The sequence below is a fragment of the Cibotium barometz genome, chromosome 20 (genome assembly GCF_041138505.1).
Source record: "Cibotium barometz isolate CiBa-2024 chromosome 20, ASM4113850v1, whole genome shotgun sequence".
Lineage (NCBI taxonomy): Eukaryota > Viridiplantae > Streptophyta > Polypodiopsida > Cyatheales > Cibotiaceae > Cibotium > Cibotium barometz.
The window spans coordinates 9,502,029-9,523,962 of record NC_141065.1 but is presented as its reverse complement, the minus strand read 5'-3'; the positions used below and the strand labels follow the sequence as shown (position 1 = coordinate 9,523,962).

At 44.1% G+C, this 21,934-nt stretch overlaps 1 protein-coding gene across 1 annotated transcript in view; it reads right to left on the bottom strand.

Moving 5' to 3' along the window:
* Positions 1–514: 514 nt before the first annotated feature.
* LOC147627526 (stomatal closure-related actin-binding protein 1-like) overlaps positions 515–21,934 on the bottom strand; it is a 32,238-nt gene continuing 10,818 nt past the window's right edge. The window contains exons 4-12 of the mRNA XM_086814449.1: positions 16,177–16,317; positions 16,023–16,091; positions 15,343–15,426; positions 3,370–3,550; positions 2,323–2,442; positions 1,985–2,043; positions 1,343–1,477; positions 999–1,148; positions 515–892 (exon numbers count right to left, since the gene is read on the bottom strand). Coding sequence (XP_086670575.1) covers positions 848–892; positions 999–1,148; positions 1,343–1,477; positions 1,985–2,043; positions 2,323–2,442; positions 3,370–3,550; positions 15,343–15,426; positions 16,023–16,091; positions 16,177–16,317 — 984 coding nt within the window. The 3' untranslated portion in view covers positions 515–847. The remainder of the gene's footprint in view (positions 893–998; positions 1,149–1,342; positions 1,478–1,984; positions 2,044–2,322; positions 2,443–3,369; positions 3,551–15,342; positions 15,427–16,022; positions 16,092–16,176; positions 16,318–21,934) is intronic.

Sequence of the window (21,934 nt, the reverse complement as noted above, 5' to 3'; positions counted from 1 at the left end):
ATCTAAGGCATGGATTGGGATCTTGCACATACTTTTTGAGGAAAATGATATGAAACACACCGTGGACTTTTCAAATATGGTGATAGTAGAAGTTCATTAAAAAGGAGCACGTGTTTGAACCTATATGCAATTCCCATGAGATAGAAGGTGAAATAGTTAAGAGCTTTTTTTTTCTCTTAAACAAGAGTTACAAACTTATCAAATAGCATCAAACACCTTTAAAAAATAACAAAGAATTTTCTGATTTAATTAATAAGGTCTCGGATAACGACTAACTAGGGACCTAATAGGGGCTACAATAAGTTTTTTTTTTTAAAGAAGATCAATAAATTAATATATGGAAGTGACTTTTCTAAGGTTGAGAAATAGATTAGTCCGATTAAGGTTCAAAAATGGAAAATTGTCACGTTTCGAGTTGAAATTCAAGTTTTTTGTTCAAGGTGTGTTTCTTGCTAGCGACAGTTTGATTGCTACAAATGTTTTACCTTCGTGAACTAAATGGAACCCACCCAGGAAACTATAAATCACGCGCTTTCCATTAAAAAAGCTCATATACAGAAAGAAGAAGCCCACAGAGAGCACAGCTTCCTTCAGGTAGAAGAATACGTAACAAACACAACCACTACTCTTGAATCAAGAAACGTTTTGCTGCATACTGCTGCTTGGTAATCCCAGATTTTGCCTTCATAAGAGCCCCCCCATATGGGATGATAATCAAGGCTGTTGACCAATCATAAGCTCTAGAAGCTTTTTCTTTACATAAGCCAGGTATGCACAATCTTATTTCTACCACAGCATTCAAAAGTTGAGTTGGATACATAAAGTAATGATGTTGCTGGTCGACCGGTCACGTTCCCAATGGAGCCCTATCATCTGGCCCAGCGAGCATTATCTGTATGAAAAAAGTTTCAGCATGTCAGGTCAGAGAAAGACTTGGTTCGTCACTCACCAGATGCAGAAGCGTTTTCTTCACACTTTGTAATAAGATGGGACCATACATTACAGTCAAACGAAAATCTCCGCGCCAACATGATTGCAGCATTCCGTTCACGAGCAGATTCAAAGGCTAGCAAAAAAGACAACCCCTTTTTGGCCTGCCAGAACAGGCCTTGAGCAGCAGCAAGTCCTCCACCTCTGGCTCCACAAAGCTGCTGATATATCCTCAATTTAATCTCTTTGCAATATGCGTGCACATCTAAACTACCCTTTTTTAAAAAGCCCCTTGTATAAAATTGACTAACCCTGGCACCTACATGTATTAATTTCTCGGAAAAAAAACAACTATGTATGTCTTGATGAGCTCATTCGACTTCAGACAACGTGCAGGGATGGAAGAAAGGACCTGCATGGAGGCGGAGAAAGGCTCCTTTGCCTTGGTACTTCGCCCTTTCCTTAGCTTGATACGTACCCGCCCAATATTGAATCCATGGACACTTTGCTTTGCAACCACCTCCCCATTCTGCTGAATTATAACCACCTAAGGGGCCACATGGGGGAGAATTAAAGCAAACAAAACAACATCCCTTAGGAGAGACTGAATAAGCCACTCGGGGAGGAAAAGAGAGCATAATAAAGAAAATTCATGAGCCCCTAAAAAACCAATGCAACACTGAGTAAATAAAACAGAGAAGGGTTCTCAATAGGCCTTCCTTGCCTTTGATTTTGAAAGATATTAATTCCAGAAAGCATAACGAGACGATAATAACTTATTCATTTATAATTGACATGTTTATTTTAATAAGACATGGACTTAAAACTGTTATTATGCAGGTTTTTTCTTTTATTTGCATTGAAAAGGATCAATTATTATTAACATAAAGGTTAAGCAATTAATTAAATATATGATATTTCAACTATTTAGTAATCCTATATATTAAGTATATTAATGAAAAGATTGATTAAGATTTTCGTGTTTTGTGTTACATGCCGCGTTTTTTACAGGACAAAAACTACTCTAGCATTGCATGACCTTCAAAAGACTTGCCTGGAATTCAGCACCTCCCTTTCTGACAAGAGCCTCCACGTAATTTCCTAGACCAGGAGCTGCCATTCCAAACACAAAATGCGACTGTCATGTCAAGAAATTGCTTTAAAAACCTCAAATTGACAAAGAGGAAGAGAAGCCAACCACGAGCAAGCATAATCTGCTCTTAAAAAACGACACACTACAAGATAAAGCACTGCCTGCACATGTTGCAAACTAGCTTCATTTGGAATTTCCAATAATCAACAAGAAACAAATGTCGAGTTTTGGAGAAAACAAGAATGTTGCTTTGAAAGAGCTTCTAAAATAAGCAAACTGAACGACAGCACCCATGTTACCTGGATCGATCACTCCATGAGATGAGGCTGTGCACTTCTGTCCATTTGGTAAAGTAATATCCACTCTTAAAAATCTCCCCACATCAAAAGGCTCAGGAGCATATTGCGACTTCATTGCACCTGATAGCATTCCACTATATCAAGAATCTCTCTCTCTCTCTCTCTCTCTCTATAGATGGATGGCCGAATCAAAAGGGTCAATCACATTATCGAGCTCTCTCTCTCTCTCTCTCTCTCTATAGATGGATGGCCGAATCCAAAGGGTCAATCACATTATCGAGGATATGCTTCATGCATAAGAGGAGGCAGACTATACATCCCAATATTAGAGTTTATCTACACCAATGCAATCGTTCAGTTAACCTAAAGCTTCACAGGAAGTTTGGATTAGGGAAGAAAAGGGTACAATTAGCCGAATACTTTTTTAGGATAAGAACCAAATGGTTAAGCTGGATTGAAACTGCATTAAGAAGGCTCGAGCTTGAGCAAGAAGTATGTAGACTCATACTGAGGATGGGTAGAGTTTTCTAAAGATGATAAAGTCATGATTCGTCATAAACCCTGAGGATAGGCAAGTGTCCTAAGCAATCTCTTGAGTGTTGTGATTTATTCACAAAGCTTAGAAAGATAGGTGCGGTTGCTTATGAATCAAAACTACTTATAAGATGTTAAGTACATTCAATGTTTCATGTAAATCGCTCTAGAAGAAAACTGGGCAACTAGGATAATCTTGTGGATGATGAGGCCCTTGCTGAGTTTACAGAGCCACCTAGTCTTCCAATGGGCCAAGAAAGATTCTTGATGTGAAGACCAAACGTACTCGACATACTATTATATTTGGTAAAGTGAAAGATGAAACTCAACCTGAAAGAAGGTAAGCAATAATTCCCTTATACAAGCCCAAAAGCCTAGGGAATTATTGTAAAAGCCTAAAGGGTTAGCCTTTGTTAAAAGCCAAAACCTTAGAAAGAGGGACCTTTGTATTATGATGCTTACGTTACACCTTAGATAATCGGTAAGGCACTACCAAAAGGAAAAAGAGCTCACCTGAAATAAGTTCAGTCTTGTTCCCTTCAGCAGATATGCGATGCCATTGGAAATTGCATTGTGAAACATCTATAGTAGATTCGTCCAAAATAGCCACTTGCAAGCACGAACCTAAGGTTTCTACACCTTCAAGTCGAAAGACCTTGCTCTTTTCCCCATCCGGTGCTCGCATTGCCTCCAACTACATGAGAAAAACCTCAAATTCGTAACTTGTAATTCTCTATATAACCAACGCCATCTAATGTATTAAAAGTATCTTGTAACACCCTAAAACATATATAAACAAACACACACACACCCGCATGTATGTCACACATACACACACATGTATATGCATATGAGAGAGAGAGAGAGAGAGAGAGAGAAAACAACTAAACATAAAAGACTCCACCTTTTTACATGCATCATATATATTTTGATCACTTAAATTTTTCAAATGGCTACAACTTTTTACTTGGCTTGTTTCAGAAGCATAAAGAAACACATGAACGAGATAACAGTGGGAAAACCCCACATAAGTGCTCTTAACCCATCAAAGAGCAGCACAAACCCTTTCACACTAATGCTATACACATTCTTTTATTACAAAAAAGGGCAACCTGCTTTGGTCTTCAACATGCGCCAAGAGGCCCAACACTTTTCTCACCAGTAAATGTTGATTTGCTTCATGAGCAAGCACTCTTGATTGTAAACTATGATGGCAAATTGATCCAACACAAAACTAAATAAGTCTCAACAAGCCACAATTGCTTTGGGAGGAACTTGTCCTCTTTTACCTTTCATGGGACCCATGTTAGTAGATACAAAAGAACCAGACAACTCTCAAGCCTAAATTATTTGTCAACAAGCCTCTATTTAGATAATTTTTCTATTCCTACACATTATCGTTTCAATACATTTCTAGGTCCTTGCCATCAGTGGGTTACTTGGCATCTCTCAAAGTTACCATTCAATGGATTTGGGTGTCTCTAGTGCATTGTGCTCAAATAGTGTATTTGTTTGGCTCAGATAGTGTATTTGTTTTTAGTAATGGCTGGCATTGATGTATTCGATTGGTTGGAAGCAAAGGACAAGTTGGATGGTTCCAACTACCCTCTTGGGTCATATCTGATGCGTCATGTTTTGTGTTAATAACTACATTGGCCAACATTACTCCGAACGCGCGGCCATAGTTGTCTCCGTACGACGTACAACAACATATCGTACAAAATACCGTACGGTACGATACCATACGAACTCGTACGAATTTTTTTCGGAAAAATATTCGAAACTTTTTTTTTCAAAAAAAATCAAAAAAATGTTTTTTTTAGCAAGTTTAAAGATAATCCAATTCAACAAATATTTCTATGAGTAAATAGAAGAGCATTGTGCTCTAGCGCATAATTCCTTGTAGCCAAGGGTGGGCTTGACGTTCCTCTTGAATTAGGGGACCTCTTTCTGATTAACATGGAATGTCCTTCTCGACACTTTCTATATAAGAAAACTTTATCATAGTCTCTAGCTATAATTATGGCTTCTGAAATAGAGGATGGTTTTGCATTCTTTACGAGGCTATTCAATGGTATACATCCTCCTTTTTAAAATACTCCATATTTCGAAATCGAAAATACCTAAGTTTATAAGTAATTTTTTAAAACACCATATTTTATCGTACGATAAGAAAAAAAATTTCCCGTTTCTCGTTTCTGGTGACTATGATTATATCGTATTTTCCCGTACTGTATCATATCGTACGGTATCGTACCTGACAACTATGCGTGCGACAACACCTTCAAGCCACATACTTTTTACACTACGCAATACACTTTATGTAAAATGATTATGGAAAATCTCCAAGCTTACAACTTGTGTAATACCGAAAGATAGTCAAAACCAAGCTTACAACTTGTGTAATGCCGATAATGTATACCTAGAACTAAGTAATTAGCCTGGACTAGCTTTTGGACCCTCGGACATTACTTGGGAAGTCGGGCATTGTATATATTAGTCTTGTATATAAGACAATTTTTGACTACTGAGAAAACATATATATCTCACAATTGAGTTTGAGAACTTGCTTCTAAGCTTTCTCTTCTTCGTTACATAAATGCTTAAGGATTGTGTGGCTGAGTGATGGTGTGTTGATGCAAGTTCTCTTCTCTCTCTCTCTCTCCTCTTCTCCCATGCTCTCACTCACCGAGGCATCAAAGTAGATGTTGGGCTTTCCATAGCTCTCTCTCTCTTTGCTCTCCCCACCCATTTACTAAGCTCCTTTATAGTGATAACAAGGGAGGCAAGGTTGAGGACCCTAGCTCTCCACAACAGAGGGTTGCTCTACTAAGAGTGACTAGAGGTGCAGCCCGGTAAGACCCTTGCATTCTTCCTCTTCTTCTCTCTATCTTGCAAGGCTCAAGTGTTCTCAAATTGGTAAACATCTTTGACACCGTTGCGAGAAAAAACTACTATACTTTGCATTTGGAGTATCGCCATAGCCCGGTTGGAGTACAAATCCATCGGTTGGTAGTGTTTAACTTTTGCTTTGTTGATTGTTTTTGGTTTATTTGGTTACCTTGGTGCAATGAGGCATGAAGCAACAATTCAAGCTCGAGTTGCATGATTACAAGTAAGTGTTCTATTCCATTTCCTTTGATTCTTGCTCTTTCCTTATTGCATTTGCAAATTTTTCACTTTTCGTTCATTTTAGGTATTAATCTATCACATGCGAAAGCTTTGGGAGTCTTCTTTCAACCCTAAAAACCTTCTTGGAACATGCTTATGCAAAACACAAGCAAGAGATGGAGAGAAGACAGAGATGGCTGGGTTTCAATATATTATTATAGTACAAAAAGATGTACAATTGTGGCAAGCCATCGGCTGCCCTTGAAAAGCTAGAAAACACCTTCTTGGAACATGCTTATGCAAAACACAAGCAAGAGATGGAGAGAAGACAGAGATGGCTGGGTTTCAATATATTATTATAGTACAAAAAGATGTCCAATTGTAGCAAGCCATCGGCTGCCCTTGAAAAGCTAGAAAACACCTATCTAATCCCTAGTCTACTGACTCAGCCCATAAGGGATTGAATGCCTACAATGAGCTCAGCTTTAGGTCCTTGAAGCACTTCTGGACTGGCCGACCAACACAGAAAATCCTCTTTAATTGCTGGCCGACAGCCTTTCCAACGTCTTCCCTGCCCATGCTTAGTTGCTATAGCTCCGAAATTGACATCCCCCTTTGATAAACTTGATAACGAGATTCCAACTTTTGACCTTGGATGACTGTCATCATCCCTTCGTCTCCTCATGGACTCCCAAACCTATCATTTTTCCCTTTCTGGCAACCTTTCACTGAAAACCCTACCCCGTCCCAAATCCACTCCAAATCTAATGAAGATCTGTGCATTTGTTCCAACTTCTTCCATGTCTTGTGTTACTCTCCTTGGACTGTGCACCTTCATCTCGGACTAAATCAGTACTTAGCCTTGCTAAGCCTGATGCTTTGATACCAATGTCACGTGAGGAAGCTCTGGGAGTCTTCTCTCAGCCCTAAACACCTTTTGGAACATGCTGATACAAAACACAAGCAAGAGATAGAATAGAGAGAAGACAGAGATAGCTGAGTTTCGGTATATTATTATAGTACAAAAAGGTGTACAACTGTGGCAAGCCATTGGCTGCCCTTGAAAAGTCTGGAAAACACCTATCTAATCCCTGGTCTACTGACTTAGCCCATAAGGGACTGAATGCCTACAACGAGCTCACCCTTTTGCTATTTATAGGCCCTTGAAGCACTTCTGGACTGGCCGACCTGCTGTCCGCCAGGTCCCTGGACAAACACCCTCCACTTGCTGCAGCCAACACTGAAAATCCTCTTTAATTGCTGGCCGACAGCCTCTTGGTCTTTTCCAATGTCTTCCCTGCCCATGCTTAGCTGCTGTAGCTCCAAAATCTGGTCCTAAATCTTGTCTTTATCTATTGCCCCTTCCGGAACTAGCCTTGGGATTAGCATGTACATGTCATGCGCATGACATAATCTCACCATTAATCCTTGTAGAAATACTATTAGATTGCATTGAGCATATCACTATATAGGTTAGGAAAAGCTAAAGCATCCTATCAAATCAAAAACCCAAAAACATACACCATTAAGCAGTAATTAGAGGACAAAACTTGGATTTTTTTGCCAAAACTCAGAAGCCAAATCTTGTTCCTGCACCACTCCCCATGCCTCTTCTTTCCCTTGCTCTTACTCCATCTAGGTAATAATAGCCCTCTCTCACTTCTATGTATGGAACCCTCAAGCCGTGGGCAACTCTTCAAGGCCTAGCTGGTGGGGCCTAGCTGGTGGTCCTAACTAGTTCCAAGGGTTATACTACCCTCTACTAGTGGTAGGCATTGCCACTAATCTATGCATGATGATTGTAGTGGTGGGTGCAACTCCGCATCCATATTGTCTAATGAGGCCACAAGGTGCTTCACTTCTCCTAGGGTGGCCAATCACTAGTGTCCTTGAGTGTCATAGAAGTTATCAAAGGCACCCAAATTTTAGATATCGTTGTGGAGGGAGGCTTGGGTTTGCCTGCGTACGTGCTCAACTGGGCCTGTGAACGCACATTCCTAAGTCTGGCTGGGAAAATCTACACAATATTCTCATAAGGAAAGGTCAGAAGATATTCTTCCCATAAATGACAACAGAAGCACCAACCCTGTAGAGGAAAGAGTAATCCTTCCTAGAACCACAACTGGCATGGCCACAGACACAACGGTTACGTCAGTAGCTTTTGGCTCAGCGAGCTCTCAAAACACAAACCTTGGAGCGTTCGGAACAACCTAAAGGCCCACCATATCCTAAAGCTTGGCAGCATTAGCTCCTGGTACAAGCAACACAGGGGGGATTTAAGTTCAACTCTGCTACCAAGGCTGCAGCAACAACACATGCCACTAGGGCTGACAAGACAACCCAAGCCCCTCGTTACACAACAAATGACTAAGTAGTGGAAAGTTGGGGTCCGAAAAGACAAACTGCTAACAACCAACTCCACATCAACTGCTCCATCATCTTGCTGCTCTCTGCCCACCAGTATCTCCGTCACCTCGTGCTGCCGTCTACCGCCTATGCAGCAGTCACCTGTGCGCTTATGCAGCGCCATCACTGTGACCAACCTATGCTACTCTCGCACACCACTGACCACTGAAGATATCTTGAGGATAGCAACCCAAATAGCGAGAGGGGTAGCAACTGGGCTCGCAGCAACACCACCACCAGCTGCAGCGATGGTGTTGGGTTTTATGCTGTGTATGCACCCAGCGGAGTGCTAGTGATCATCAGTAGATTACTGGGGCACTTTTTACTTCAGTTAGTGGAGGTTTTTTCCCCAGTTTAGCTTAGTTTCACTTATAAGCAGTTTATAGGTGTTTTGGTCCACCCGGCACATTTTATGGCCGGACATGTGAACACATCTCTTTAGGTCACTTATCATGTGGCTATTGTACTTCACATTTTTATCAATTGAATACACTGAAGTCGTGTTCTCTCTCTGTTGCTCTCCACGCCTGTTTGCAGCATCTCTAAACCCTAACCCTAACTCTCCATTGGCCTTCATTTGGTATCAAAGCTGTGTTGGCCTGCCATTGCCCAGGTTGTACACAGCCGCCTTCTGTTACTGTCCATACTGCACTATCCGTACATCTGCCCGTACACTGTGCGCCGTGTACAGTACCCGTACACTGTTCGCCTACAGTTGCCGTACATGTTCGCCGCCGTACTGCAGCTTCAATTACTGTCAGCGCCGCTTTCCACTGGTATCGTACTGTACCAGCCTGTACAGCACCTGTCAGCGCCGACAGTTCTTGTCAGCGCCGACTGCACCAGTCAGCTGTCAACGCCGACTGCATCTGTCATAATCCCTCGTACTGTACCTACCTTCCTGCAAGCGCAGCCGTACTGCAACTTCAGTACCTGTCAGCGTCGCCTTCCTTCCGTACCAGTCAGCGCCGCCTTGTCAGTACCTGCACAGTACCTGCACAGAATCAGCCTGCAGTTGCCTTCAGTTCTGTACAGTACAAGTCGATTGTACCTGCACAGTACAGTCAACTGTACTTATTCTTTTGGTGGACTCTACCTGCATATGTACCACAACCTGCTCAGTCAACTTGTGGTAAGCATTACGAATTTTGCTTTTTGGGCAATTCTATTTTCTCTGTGAAAATCTACAAGCACTACACGCAGACTTTCTAGCAAAGAAGTCTACAAGCTTTTTGCACAGTTTTGGGTGCAGTAAATTTGGGCATTTTTGGGGCATTTTGGCATTGCGTACGCCATTTTTGCTGCTCTACTCAGTCGTTGGTGCATTGAGCTGCACGTTCAGAGGATTGAGAGTGCAGGCATATTTGGGTGAACTGTATTCAATGGAGTACAGTTGTTTTCAGGGTTCTTGCTATTGGGTTTTTTGATACACAGGTACAACATTATGCATAGGCATAATGGCAAATCAACAACAGAGTGATGTATTCACATATTTGTCTAAGGAAGACAAATTGGATGGCACAAACTACTCCTTGTGGAGTTTTATGCTGAAAAATGTGCTTGTGGCAAAAGGTCTTTGGGATTTTGTTAGTGGTGATGAACCACGTCCAGGTCCATTGGCTCCAGAGACTCCTCCCCAAGGGAGTGCTCGTGGACGAGGACAACAGGTACAGGCTCCAGGGCAGCCATTGCCTGTTCAAAGAACAAATGCTCAAAAGACATGCCTTAAGTATCAAGAACTTGTAGCTCTCTTGCTACAAGAAGAGCAAATGAGGAAGAATATGAATATGAACACAAGTGCTGAACAAGCATTTACTACAGGTCAAAAGGGGAAAGGAAAAACTCAGCCAAAGAGTTCAAATCAGAATTCAGGTGATGGTGGTTCTTCTCAGGATACCAAGAAAGGTGATGGACACCCCAAGAAGAAGGGCAAATGTCATTACTGTAAGAAGCCAGGTCACTACATCACTGAATGTAGGAAGAGGATTGCCAAAGAGAAGGCAAAGGAAGCTGGGATGTCTGTTAATGATGCTTCTAAAGCTCCTCCAGAGACTGCTTCTTTTGTTGAGGACAGGGATTACTGTTTTTATACATGCAGCTATGATGCCTCTTGGTCTTCACAGGCACTCAGTATGACAGAGCATGTATGTACTTGGTATTTTGATAGTGGTGCCTCAAAGCATATCACATCTCGCAGGGATTTGTTTAGTCATGTTGGCCCTGCCCCTGTTGGCAAAACTGTTCAGTGTGCCAACAATGCTTCATATCCAGTTCGTGGCATTGGGGAGATTCAGCTCACAGCCATTGATGGCTCCATTCTCCGCCTTACAGATGCCTTATATGTACCAGGGATAAAGAAGAATTTGTTGTCCATTTCTTCTTTAGCACATTGTGGTATGCAGGTCCACTTTGATGATGATAAATGCATGGTCAGAGACAAAGCTAATACCTTGACCTTGATGCTTACTGGTACATTATGTCATGGACTTTATCAATTGGATGCATTTCAGCCAGTGGATCAGTCTGCTTATAATGCATTCACTCTTACTCCAGCTATGGTTGATGCGGAGTTATGGCATGCTCGCATGGGACATGTAAATTTTGGTAGTCTTATTCTTATGCAGCGACATAACATGTTTACAGATCTACCTCTCATGGAGAAGCCTCCAGATCACATTTGTGAAGGATGTATTTTGAGAAAAATGCATAGGTTTTCCTTCCCACGTGATCACGCTCTAAGAGTAACTGCAAAGTTGCAGCTTATACACACTGATCTTTGTGGTCCCATGCAGACGAAGTCACTAGGTGGCTGCTTCTATTTTGCAACATTTATTGATGACTTCTCTCGTATATGCTGGGTCTATCCTTTGACACAAAAATCACAGGTATATGATGCATTTTTTGCCTTTGTAGCACTTGCTGAGACAGAGTCAGGATGCAAGGTCAAGACTCTCCGTTCTGACCGAGGGGGGAAATATATGTCACACATGCTGAATTCCTTTCTTGGGAGTAGAGGTATAAAACATCAGTATACTACTCCTTAGACCCCACAGCAGAATGGGGTTGCAGAAAGGAAGAATCGGTCACTCATGGAGATGGCCAGATGTATGCTAAAGGCAAAAAGTCTACCACATATCTTTTGGGTGGAAGCTGTCATGTGTGCTTGTCATATTTTGAATCGATGTCCCACAAAGGCATTGGTTTCTATTACTCCTTTTGAGGCTTGGCATGGCCGTAAGCCTTCTGTATCACATTTTCGTATCTTTGGGTGTCTTGCATATGCACACATACCCAAAGAGTTGAGGAGGAAGTTGGATGATAAAGCCACTAAATGCATTTTTGTTGGGTATAGCCGTGAGAGCAAGGCTACCGGTTATATGACCCACTATCCAGGAAGATATTCACTAGTCGGGATGTGATTTTTGATGAAAAATCAGAAATATCCATGGCTGGTTATGATGCAAATCAGGCTGAAAATGATGTGTTTGAAGGTCTACTACCTATGGAGTTTCATTCCACAGTTGGTGAACCAACTCATGAGGGTACAGGACAGCCAGCACATGATGAAGGTGGTGCAGAAATTCAGCAGCAAATTGAGCCAGAAGCTGAACCAAATATGGGGCAGCAAGCACCACAAGTCACACACATACCTAGATGGTATTTGAGGACATTACAGGACAGCCATTTAGAGGGTCCTCTTGCCGGTCGTACTCGTAGGGAGACAGGGACAAATGAGCGTGCACACATCATGGATTTGAATCTGGTTATGGCAGCCAGTTTACAGGATGATGATGAGCCTGATTCATTTGTGGATGCACGAGATAATGTGCATTGGAACAAAGCCATGCAGGATGAGCTTGATTCTATTAAAAGGAATCAAACATGGGATTTGGTTGATCTGCCCAAAGGCAAGAAAGTAATTGGTACTAAGTGGGTCTATAAGTTGAAAAGACATGCAGATGGATCCATTGACAGGTACAAAGCCCGTCTAGTTGCAAAGGGCTATGCACAGAAGAGAGGCATTGATTATGAGGAGACATTTGCTCCTACATCCCGTATGTCGACACTTAGGTGTGTCATTGCATTGGCTGCACATCGTGGTTGGGTTGTTCACCAGTTGGACATAAAGACTGCATTCCTACATGGGGACCTCGAGGAGGAAGTTTATGTATATCAGCCCATGGGTTTTGCAGAACATGGTCATGAGGGGAAAGTATGCAGGCTGAAAAAGGCCTTGTATGGTTTGAAACAAGCTCCACAAGCTTGGTATGCAAAAATAGATGCTTTCCTACTCACTCAGGGATTTGTGAACAATCCATCAGAAGCCACTCTGTATGTAAAGAAAGAAGAGACAGATCTGTTGGTCATCAGTCTTTATGTGGATGATCTCTTGCTCATGGGATCAAATGATGACAAAATTGCAGCTTTTAAAGAGATACTGCAACAGACATTTGACATGTCTGACTTGGGGCTTGTACACTACTATTTGGGCATACAGTTTGTGCAGGATAACAGAGGCATTGGGTTGTTGCAATCACGGATGCAGTAAGAGGATGTTGTAGGAGTGCCATAGATTTTGAGACAATAACTTCATGGAAACTTCTTTAAGGAATCTCCTTGAAGGAACCCCACCAGAAGCATCTTTTGGCATAGTGCCTTCGAGGATCCGCAACAAAGGGAAGGAGCCACACACTATACCAGCCGTAGAAGACCTAGCGGGCCGCACATTTGCAACAAATGACTAAGTAGTGGAAAGTTGGGATCAGAAAAGACAAACTGCTAACGACCAACACCACGTCGACTGCTCCACCGTCATCTTGCTGCTCGCTGCCCACCATTATCTCCACACCTCGTGCTGCCATCTACCGCCTATGCAGCAGTCACCTCTGTGCTTATGCAGTGCCATCATCGTGACCAGCCTGTGCTACTCTCGCACGTTGCTGCCTTCGCCTACTACTTTCGTCCTTGTGCAGCTCCTATCCACCCAGATGTGCAGGCATCAACACTTACCTGCAAGTCCACATCAGAAATCGATTTTGGGGGTTTTCTCAATCGAGGTACAGATCATCTAATTGAAGCTATTATTTCAACAAAATTTAGGGCTTCTGCACAAATCAGCCCTCTGCATCACAATTAGAGCTTCTGCAACTTGAAATTTTTGAGGGTTTCTCTGAAATATGGAGAAATTCATCAAATTGGAGATCCAACACCCACAAGTTTTTGGGGCTTTTCCAAAATTCAGCCTCCTAATCAAATTGGAGCCTCTACATCAACAAAAATTAGACAGCTCCCAATTTGTGCAAATACAGGTCTTCATTGCCGGCACATCATCGAGGAGTTTTTAACTTCCAAAAATTTAGATAATTCCTATTATGTTGAGTCATGGGTTCTCATTCATATGTGTTCCATCTTTGTAATAACCCTTGAATCTTATAAAAGGGTCCATCATTCCCATCTTACCCCTGTTTAGGTCTGGGGGGGTTGTCTTGGATGAATTGATGCAGGCTATCATTTTGTCAATTGTTGGTCAAGTTGGCCAACATAAGGATATGGGTGTTGGTGCCATTGTCTTCTTAAAAGCAAACCTTGGCCCCTGATTCTTTCGCGAAGACCGTGCTTTGGTGAGCCCCTGAGCCATGCTCATATGTGAGCCTCTAAGCCATGCTCATACGCAAGCCTCTGAATCTGAAGCAGAGAACACACCTTGTTCCTGCTATAGGGGAGTGAACCAGTCTAGAGGCCAACTCATTATGACTATGGAAGGTTTTCTCAAGCATCTCCACCTTTGCTCCGAAGGGGGTTTGTTAGGATTCGTAGTCTCGTGTGTGTCCCCTCATGTGTGAACCCGTCCGTGTTTGTGTATCCGCGCACACGCGTGTGTGTGTGTGTGTGTGTGTTGCTCGTATCAAATTCAGCAGAGGGGTTGCAGTGGCTGTTGGATGCACTTCAGACATTCTGTGAGGAAAAGGATCTCACATTGGATCTTGGCAAGACCAAGCCTCACATCAGGTAGCCACCACACATGCATTTTCATTCAGAGGCGAGGCAGTTGAGATCGTCACCTCTTATGTACACTAGGAAGTCACCTTCACGAGACCTAAAAGTGGCCTAACTTAATCATGGACTAAGCTTGCAGAGGAAGTACAGCTTTAATCATGGATTAAGCATAAAAATACGCAGCTAATCAGAGGAGATTACCGCCGTTAAGCCAGAGGACGAGGGGCATTTTCACCCTACTACCGGTGGCAAGACACCGATGCCTAGAGGAGAGGCAGTGTTTCCAGGCCCACTTCCAGGGACTGAGCACAAAGAGCTGGCTTTTTGACACATTGGTCAGACCCGCCATGATGTATGTACTATGGAGCTTCTTTTTGGGGGCCAGGTTTGGGAGAGGAGGATTGGCAGAGGATAGAAAGGGTGCAGTCTCATAAATGATCAGGAAAAGCACTCAGTGCCCCATGAGATCTACCTTACAGAGTTTGGAGCACTATCCCTAGTTTTTGATGCCGTCTTCCAGACTCACGCCTTTATACTCTGGTTACAGATAGACTCCCGAGACTGGCACTAGAGTCCTCCATGCAACTGGCATATGATGAACACAGTAGGTCTTGGTACTCCCAGGTGGGCTACAGATGGGCTGCCTGCCACACTTTGAGCACTCAGACTCCCATTTTTTGAGCCTCTTGAGGCAGGAGATTGAACGTATCATCCATCTGGATCTTACTCAGCTTCACACTGGTAAAATGATGTGCCCCAGATAAGAGCTATCTACAAAAAAGAATTTTTTTGTCTTGGGATTTAGAGAGAGAGATTATGTCACACCTCAAGTTAAAACTTATGATGCATTTTATGATCTGCTTTTCACTACAGACCAAAGTATCAAACTCCACATAACTTTCTTTCTAAATCCTCTAAAATTCATGACTCATCAATCCTTAAAAATAGTTTTTGTGCAAATTCTGCACTTACATCTTTTCGCAATGTTGTAACCTCAACAGTTTTTTGGACAAGTTGCTGCCTTAAACCCTCTAATTCATGCTCCATATCCATTGCCTGTTAAACAACCAGAGTTAAACAAAACCTCAAAATTTGAGTCTCCCAAACACCAACGGTGGATCCAAATATAGATCTTAATGCAGCCACAAGAATAGATTTGCTCGATATGGCTGCTAACACATGAAATGTGCATCTCTAAACTAAGAAGGAAAAGTAACAATGACATGCCGGCCAGTCTTGCCCAAACAATTAGAAATAGCCACAAATTGTGAAACAGCACGTTATGGGTTCACCATGGTGAGTATTGCTCAAAGTTTTCAAAAAAGAATTCCAAATCACCAGACAAGTGGGTTGCCTCATTGAAAAAGTGGTCCGCTCATATACTTGCCCTCATAGGTTCAACCCCCCCACATCGCCTGTATTCCCCGAATTCCTCTAAGGAAGAGTATGTAGTAACGGGACCAGCCAAGTCCACATAAGGCTTTTATGGTGCTTTAATCTACTACAACCCTTGTACAATGCATTGGCACAAACACCATACATTTTTCAATCAATAACGTGTATTGCAACATATCGAGTATCGGCATTGTATCACCTCAAGATCCTAAACAGAAGAGTAGAAACCAGGGACATGAACAAGGATAAATCTTCACCTTACTTGACTCGTGCAGCATCTTTATTCTTCTAGCTTCCTGCACTTCCCTCCTCATGTCTTCCAGTTCCTTTGACAAAAAAGTGAATTTCATCTTGCAAGTGAGCAGATCTCTACCAAGCAAAGCTTTAACTTTCAGACTTCCTATAAAATACCTGCTGGCCTAAAACTCCATGAAACTTGTCTTTCTCTTCTAGTCCCTCTTCAATCCTCCTTGCAGCAGCTCTAGCAGACTCTATCTCTGCATGTGCAACTGCCCTCGCCTCCTCCACCATCCTCTTTGCATCATCAGAAGCCTGACACACATGCAAGCACCAAACAATCAGCACATAGTTCAAACAAGGCTTCAAAAAAAAGAAATCAAGGCATAGAGATGAATCCTAATAATCAGTTGAAACTGATTTTGAATTGCGAGGGTCTGGAGCAAAACCAGTATCATGAAAAAGGGGAACAGAGTTGAAACTGTTGGAAAGCTAAAACTTTAACTCAAAAGTGGAAACTCATACATAATCCCAAAAACTCCAAACAGCTGGCCAAAGCAACCTAGGCTCACTAATATCCTCAACTATTAAAACGAATAAAATGTAATCTCTCTCTCTCTCTCTCTCTCTCTCTCTCTCTCTCTCTCTCATACCAGCCTTAAAGACGGGGATAAAGTTGAAGAGGAGGTGAAAGAACTTATGGTGTTGATGGGGATTGACAGTCCGGCACACGCAAAAGCCTAGAGAGTGGGCAAAAAAAGCGGAGGCAACGGGGAAACATCAAAGGAAAGAGCTCTCATACTTCGCTTCCCCTCTATTGAGGCGAAGAAGGAGTTCTTGAAGAGACAACCCACTTCAAAGAATACAGGCATTTTTCTTGGTGATGATCTTACTCTTTCACAGCTTGCACATATGAAGGAAGTCATGCCAGAGATTAGGGCGGCAAAGAAAAGGGAAAGATAGCATTTTATAGAGAAGGGAGGGTGGTCATCGTGGAGCGACGCTCTACATGACGGTGCGAGACCTATGGGACCAAATTAAAGCTGGCAGCCTGGAACTGCAATGGATCCCTCAGACTTGATGTAGGTGCCTTTGAGGACAGCTTTAGAGATAGAGATATAGTCTTCTACTCGGAGACTCACCAGGCCCCTGGTCAGATGATGCCACAGGTGACAGGATACAGATGGGAGACAGCTTGCAGAGTAGGGACGAGATCGGTACACAGTAGTAGAGGATCAGGGGGGGTGGCAATTCTTTTCAGGGAGGAGCTGCAACTGCTTCTACACATCGTTCGGGGAGATGATCGGGCCAGATATATGTGGGTGAGACTGAGGGCCGACACAGGCAGATTCCTGTATATTGCCATATGCTATTTTGCTCCTAGTACATCGACATATGCAGCACCTAGAGGGCAGTCTCCTTTCTCTGTGCTAGATGATGACATATGGGAGTTCTCTAGGGATGGAGACATCATCCTGTTAGGGGACTTTAATGCCCGGACGGGCAACCGCCAGACAGCCTTTTATGATACCTCGGAGGAGATGTTGAGAGAGTTGGATACTCTGGATATGGGATTAGACAGACGCTCACAGGATGTGGAGTGCACAGAGAATGGGAGATATTTGGTAGATATGGGGACTGCACATGGGTTGGCCATACTTAATGGCTTGCAGAGGTTTCCGTCAGCAGCACCTGGATTAACTTGCTTTCCACATAGACATGGTGCTAGCACAGTGGATTATGTTATGGCTATGCCCAGCTTTGTTTCATGCATTGAGGACTTCACAGTTGGATCTCGGCCCATTGGGGTAGTAGTGGATCATGCATTGTTGACATTGACTATCTCTTTTCACTTTACCACAGCTTAGATGACACGAAGGGCAGATCACACTCTATATACTTTTACCTCAGAGACTGATGCTGTCTACACAGATGGGATTTATAGACGTCTGTACACAGAGGAGCCAGGGAGACCTTTGGAGGAGTTGACCCATATACTGACAGAGACTTTACAGGATGCAGCGAGAGAGGCATATCCACATACTCAGCCTGGACAAAGACAACGTTCTGGATGTATGCCCCAGAACAGCTGGTATGATGAGGAGTGCAGAGAGACCAGAGCCCGACTGCAACGGGAGGTTGCTTTGGGAGTCACTACTCACCGACAGTCACATATTGCCTTCCGACGCCTTGTGCGAAGGAAGAAGCGGGCCTTCCTTGCTCAGCTAGAGCAGGAATTATACCAGCTGTTCTTGAGCCAGGATTCAAGGGAGGCTTGGCGTCTGTTTCATGAGTCCTCCCCTGCTTTGGCCATCACTTCTACAGAGGTCTAGGGTAGTTATGCAGCATCTCTATATACAATTCCTGGACAGACACCTTTTCCTGACCCGCCAGCACCATGCCCACAGACATGTACTTTCTTTACCGCAGAGATGGTAAGGAAGGCCATTGATAGGATGAAGACTGGGAGAGCATATGATCATGATGGATTGGTCACTGAGCACTTTATTCATGCGAGAGACATGCTGGCAGAGCTTCTAGTAGTGATGTTCAATCGTGCTATGTGCGAAGGCTTACCCGAGACTTGGAGTAGGTCCACCATCGTGCCTATCTTCAAGTCAGGGGACCCTATGGAGCCAGGGAATTATCACACTATTATGATTGGTCACACACTAGCACGATTGTATGCATCCATTCTTGATCAGCAGTTGAGTAGATGGGCAGAGAGAGAGGGCATTCAAGCAGAGAGACAGGCAGGGTTCAGGAGAGGTTTCTCTACTCTTGACCACATCTTGACTTTGCGGGCCATTATTGAGGAGGGCAGGTCGCATGGGCGACGGATTTATTGTAGCTTTGTGGACTTCCGCAAAGCATTTGATACAGTGCCCAGAGCCAGATTGATGAGGCGATTACAGGAGATGGGGGTACCCACAGAGCTCCTATGGGGGATCATGGCTTTATATAGATCAGTTGCAAGACAGGTACGCACCTCAGAGGGGGTCTCTACTTTGGTTCACTCCACTATAGGAGTGAAGCAAGGTTGCCCGTTATCTCCTTCATTGTTTGGTATGTATGTGGATGAGGCTTCTGACTACATTGAAAGATTGGGGGACAGAGGAGCCCAGCTAGCAGGTACATGGATCCCACTATTGTTATATGCTGATGATATTGTGTTGATCTCTGACTCCCCTGAGGGTATGCAACGTCATATGGATGCATAGTTCAGCTGGACATTAGGAGGACATGGATACAGCCGACTGAGGAGCTAGGCACGAAGATGGCTTTCTACAGAGAGCATTTTCTTCAGCTCACAGCAGATGGTTTTGTGATCAGACCCAGTTACATGGATGTACACTTGTCTCATGCAGTACGATGTGCTATTGGTCAGATTCGCGCATCCTCACACCAGCTTGAGATTGAGATTGGCCGATATAGAGGTATACCAGCTGAGGCCAGGATATGCCGAGTATGCCATGGGGAGCCAGAGACAGAGCTGCATTATATATGCCATTGTACTGCATACTATGAGATACGTGGTCGTTTCCACTGTTTATTCAGAGAGGGTTTTGGACCACTTTCCAGAGTCATGGGGTACCAGGACCAGAGGTGTTTGGGATTGTTCTTGCTTGAGCTGCGGAGACATAGAGATAGCCTGCTTAGGCGCACAGAGAGCCAGACTCAGAGGCACATTACAGACTTCTTTAGTCCGGCCATCACTGCGCCAGATGGACCACAGCAACAGCAGGACATGGATACCGCCCACACCAGGGGTACACTGATTGATCGTGCGATTGAGCTTGGGTGGTCCAGACGCCCACGACTACGGAGGAGGGCATCCCAGCATAGACGGAGGTTGCAGCGGCAGATTCGGATTATTCTTGCGAGGCATGCGGGACACCCAGTCAGGGTGCTGACCACAGAGGATATTGAGGAGATCCGCTAGTGTCCGATGCGGCACATATTATGAGTTGGAGGTACCTCCATAGTGTACCTTGCAGTTCCAGTTTCATTTTCTAGGTGCCAGTAGTATCATCTTTATTTTTCATTTTCTGGGTTTTTTTATCCAGACATTGTATCAAATCCACCATGATGTAACTTTTGGTCTCATAGGTCATTATGGCCTTTTGAAGACGTTAATATAACATTTCATCTCATCTCATCTCATCTCATCTCTCTCTCTCTCTCTCTCTCTCTCTCTCTCTCTCTCTCTCTCTCTCTCTCTCTCTCTCTCTCTCTCTCTCTCTCTCTCTCTCTCTCTCTCTCTCTCTCTCTCTCTCTCTCTCCACGCAATGGCCGTGTCATCATCGATGGCAAGGCCACCGATTAGCGCTAGGCGGCCTATGGGACATCGGCTATGGAGGATCCAGATTCACAGATACACATAGCAGTTTGGAACTGCAATGGAGCAATTCGGACACATCCTGGGAGGATGGAGGAGGTCATGGAGGGACGGGACATCATACTACTTACAGAGACGCACCAGACCCCAGAGAGGGGGCTACCCAAAGTACAGGGCTATCAGTGGGAGTTTACATACAGGGGGACCACACGGCAGAGCACATCGAGAGGATCTGGAGGTATAGCGGTACTCTTCAAGCGATAGCTACATGAGCGCCTACAGGTGGTAGCACGTGACCAGGAGGCTAGATACATGTGGATTAGACTGCAGCTCTAAGCAGACAGGGTGTTATACATTGCTCTATGCTACTTCTCTCCTAGAGGATCGAGATATGCCATCACAGCAGAGGATGAGAGTAGAGGCAGGGAGGAGGACACAGGGCCATTGGGAGAGTCACCATATGCAACCCTTTCAGATAAGATCATTCACTACTCCAACCTGGGGGAAGTCCTCCTTATGGGGGACTTCAATGCACGGACATAGAGCCGACAGTGCGACATTTATGATTTTGAGCACCCCGAGGTGATGCACACACTAGAGGTGGACACAGGGGCTTGCAGGGTGTCAGAGGACATGGGGCCGGATAACACCAGATATGGTCATCACTTACTTGAGCTCGGAGCGCGACACCATCTCGTTATTTATAACGGGATGAGACAGTGGCAAGATTCAGGAGCACTGACATGCTTTCCACGATCAGGGGGGGTAGCACAGTGGACTACATCATGGGGTCCATGGAGACCACACAGGCAGTGACATCTTTCACCATCCCCCCCTGTCCTATTGGTGCGTATCACACGTACCTCTTACTGTCACTGGCGAGCTCCACACCAACACCCACACAACCCACACAGGCATCGCATACAACTTTCTACTTCACCCATGACTTGGCAGACATATATGAGCATCATGTATATGACGGGCTATTCCAGATGGATCCGCTGTCACCTCTAGACAGACTCACCACCTAGCTGTCATCTCTACTACATACGGCAGCCACCCGTTGCAGCTTCCCCCATCATACACACATTGCACACAGATAGATCTAGGAGCATGCCCCAGAATCGGTGGTATGATGATGAGTGCAGAGAGCTATATAGACACCTCCGTGCCCTAAGAGCATTGGGGACCATTACACAGAGACAGGCGAGCCGACAGATGAGGATCCTCACACGCCGTAAGAGGCGTGCATATGAGGAGGCACAGTACTAGGATATATACCACCTACTCATGAGTAGAGATGCAGCCACTGCATGGCATAGGATGAGAGAGCCTCGCCCTCGTACCCCGATTGAGGATCCACACACATGGCACACATATGCAAAGAGCCTCCTACCATATCTCTCAGCAGCCACCCATACCACAGCCACAGGAGCCTCGCCCTACCACCTCTACTTTCTTTACCGCCTCGATGGTAGAGAGAGCTATCCGCCGGTTACAGCATGGGAGATCGGTGACCACACAAGTATACAGAGTGAGCATCTTATTTATGCGGCTCACACACTGGGACCCTTTGTTGCTCACCTCTTTAAT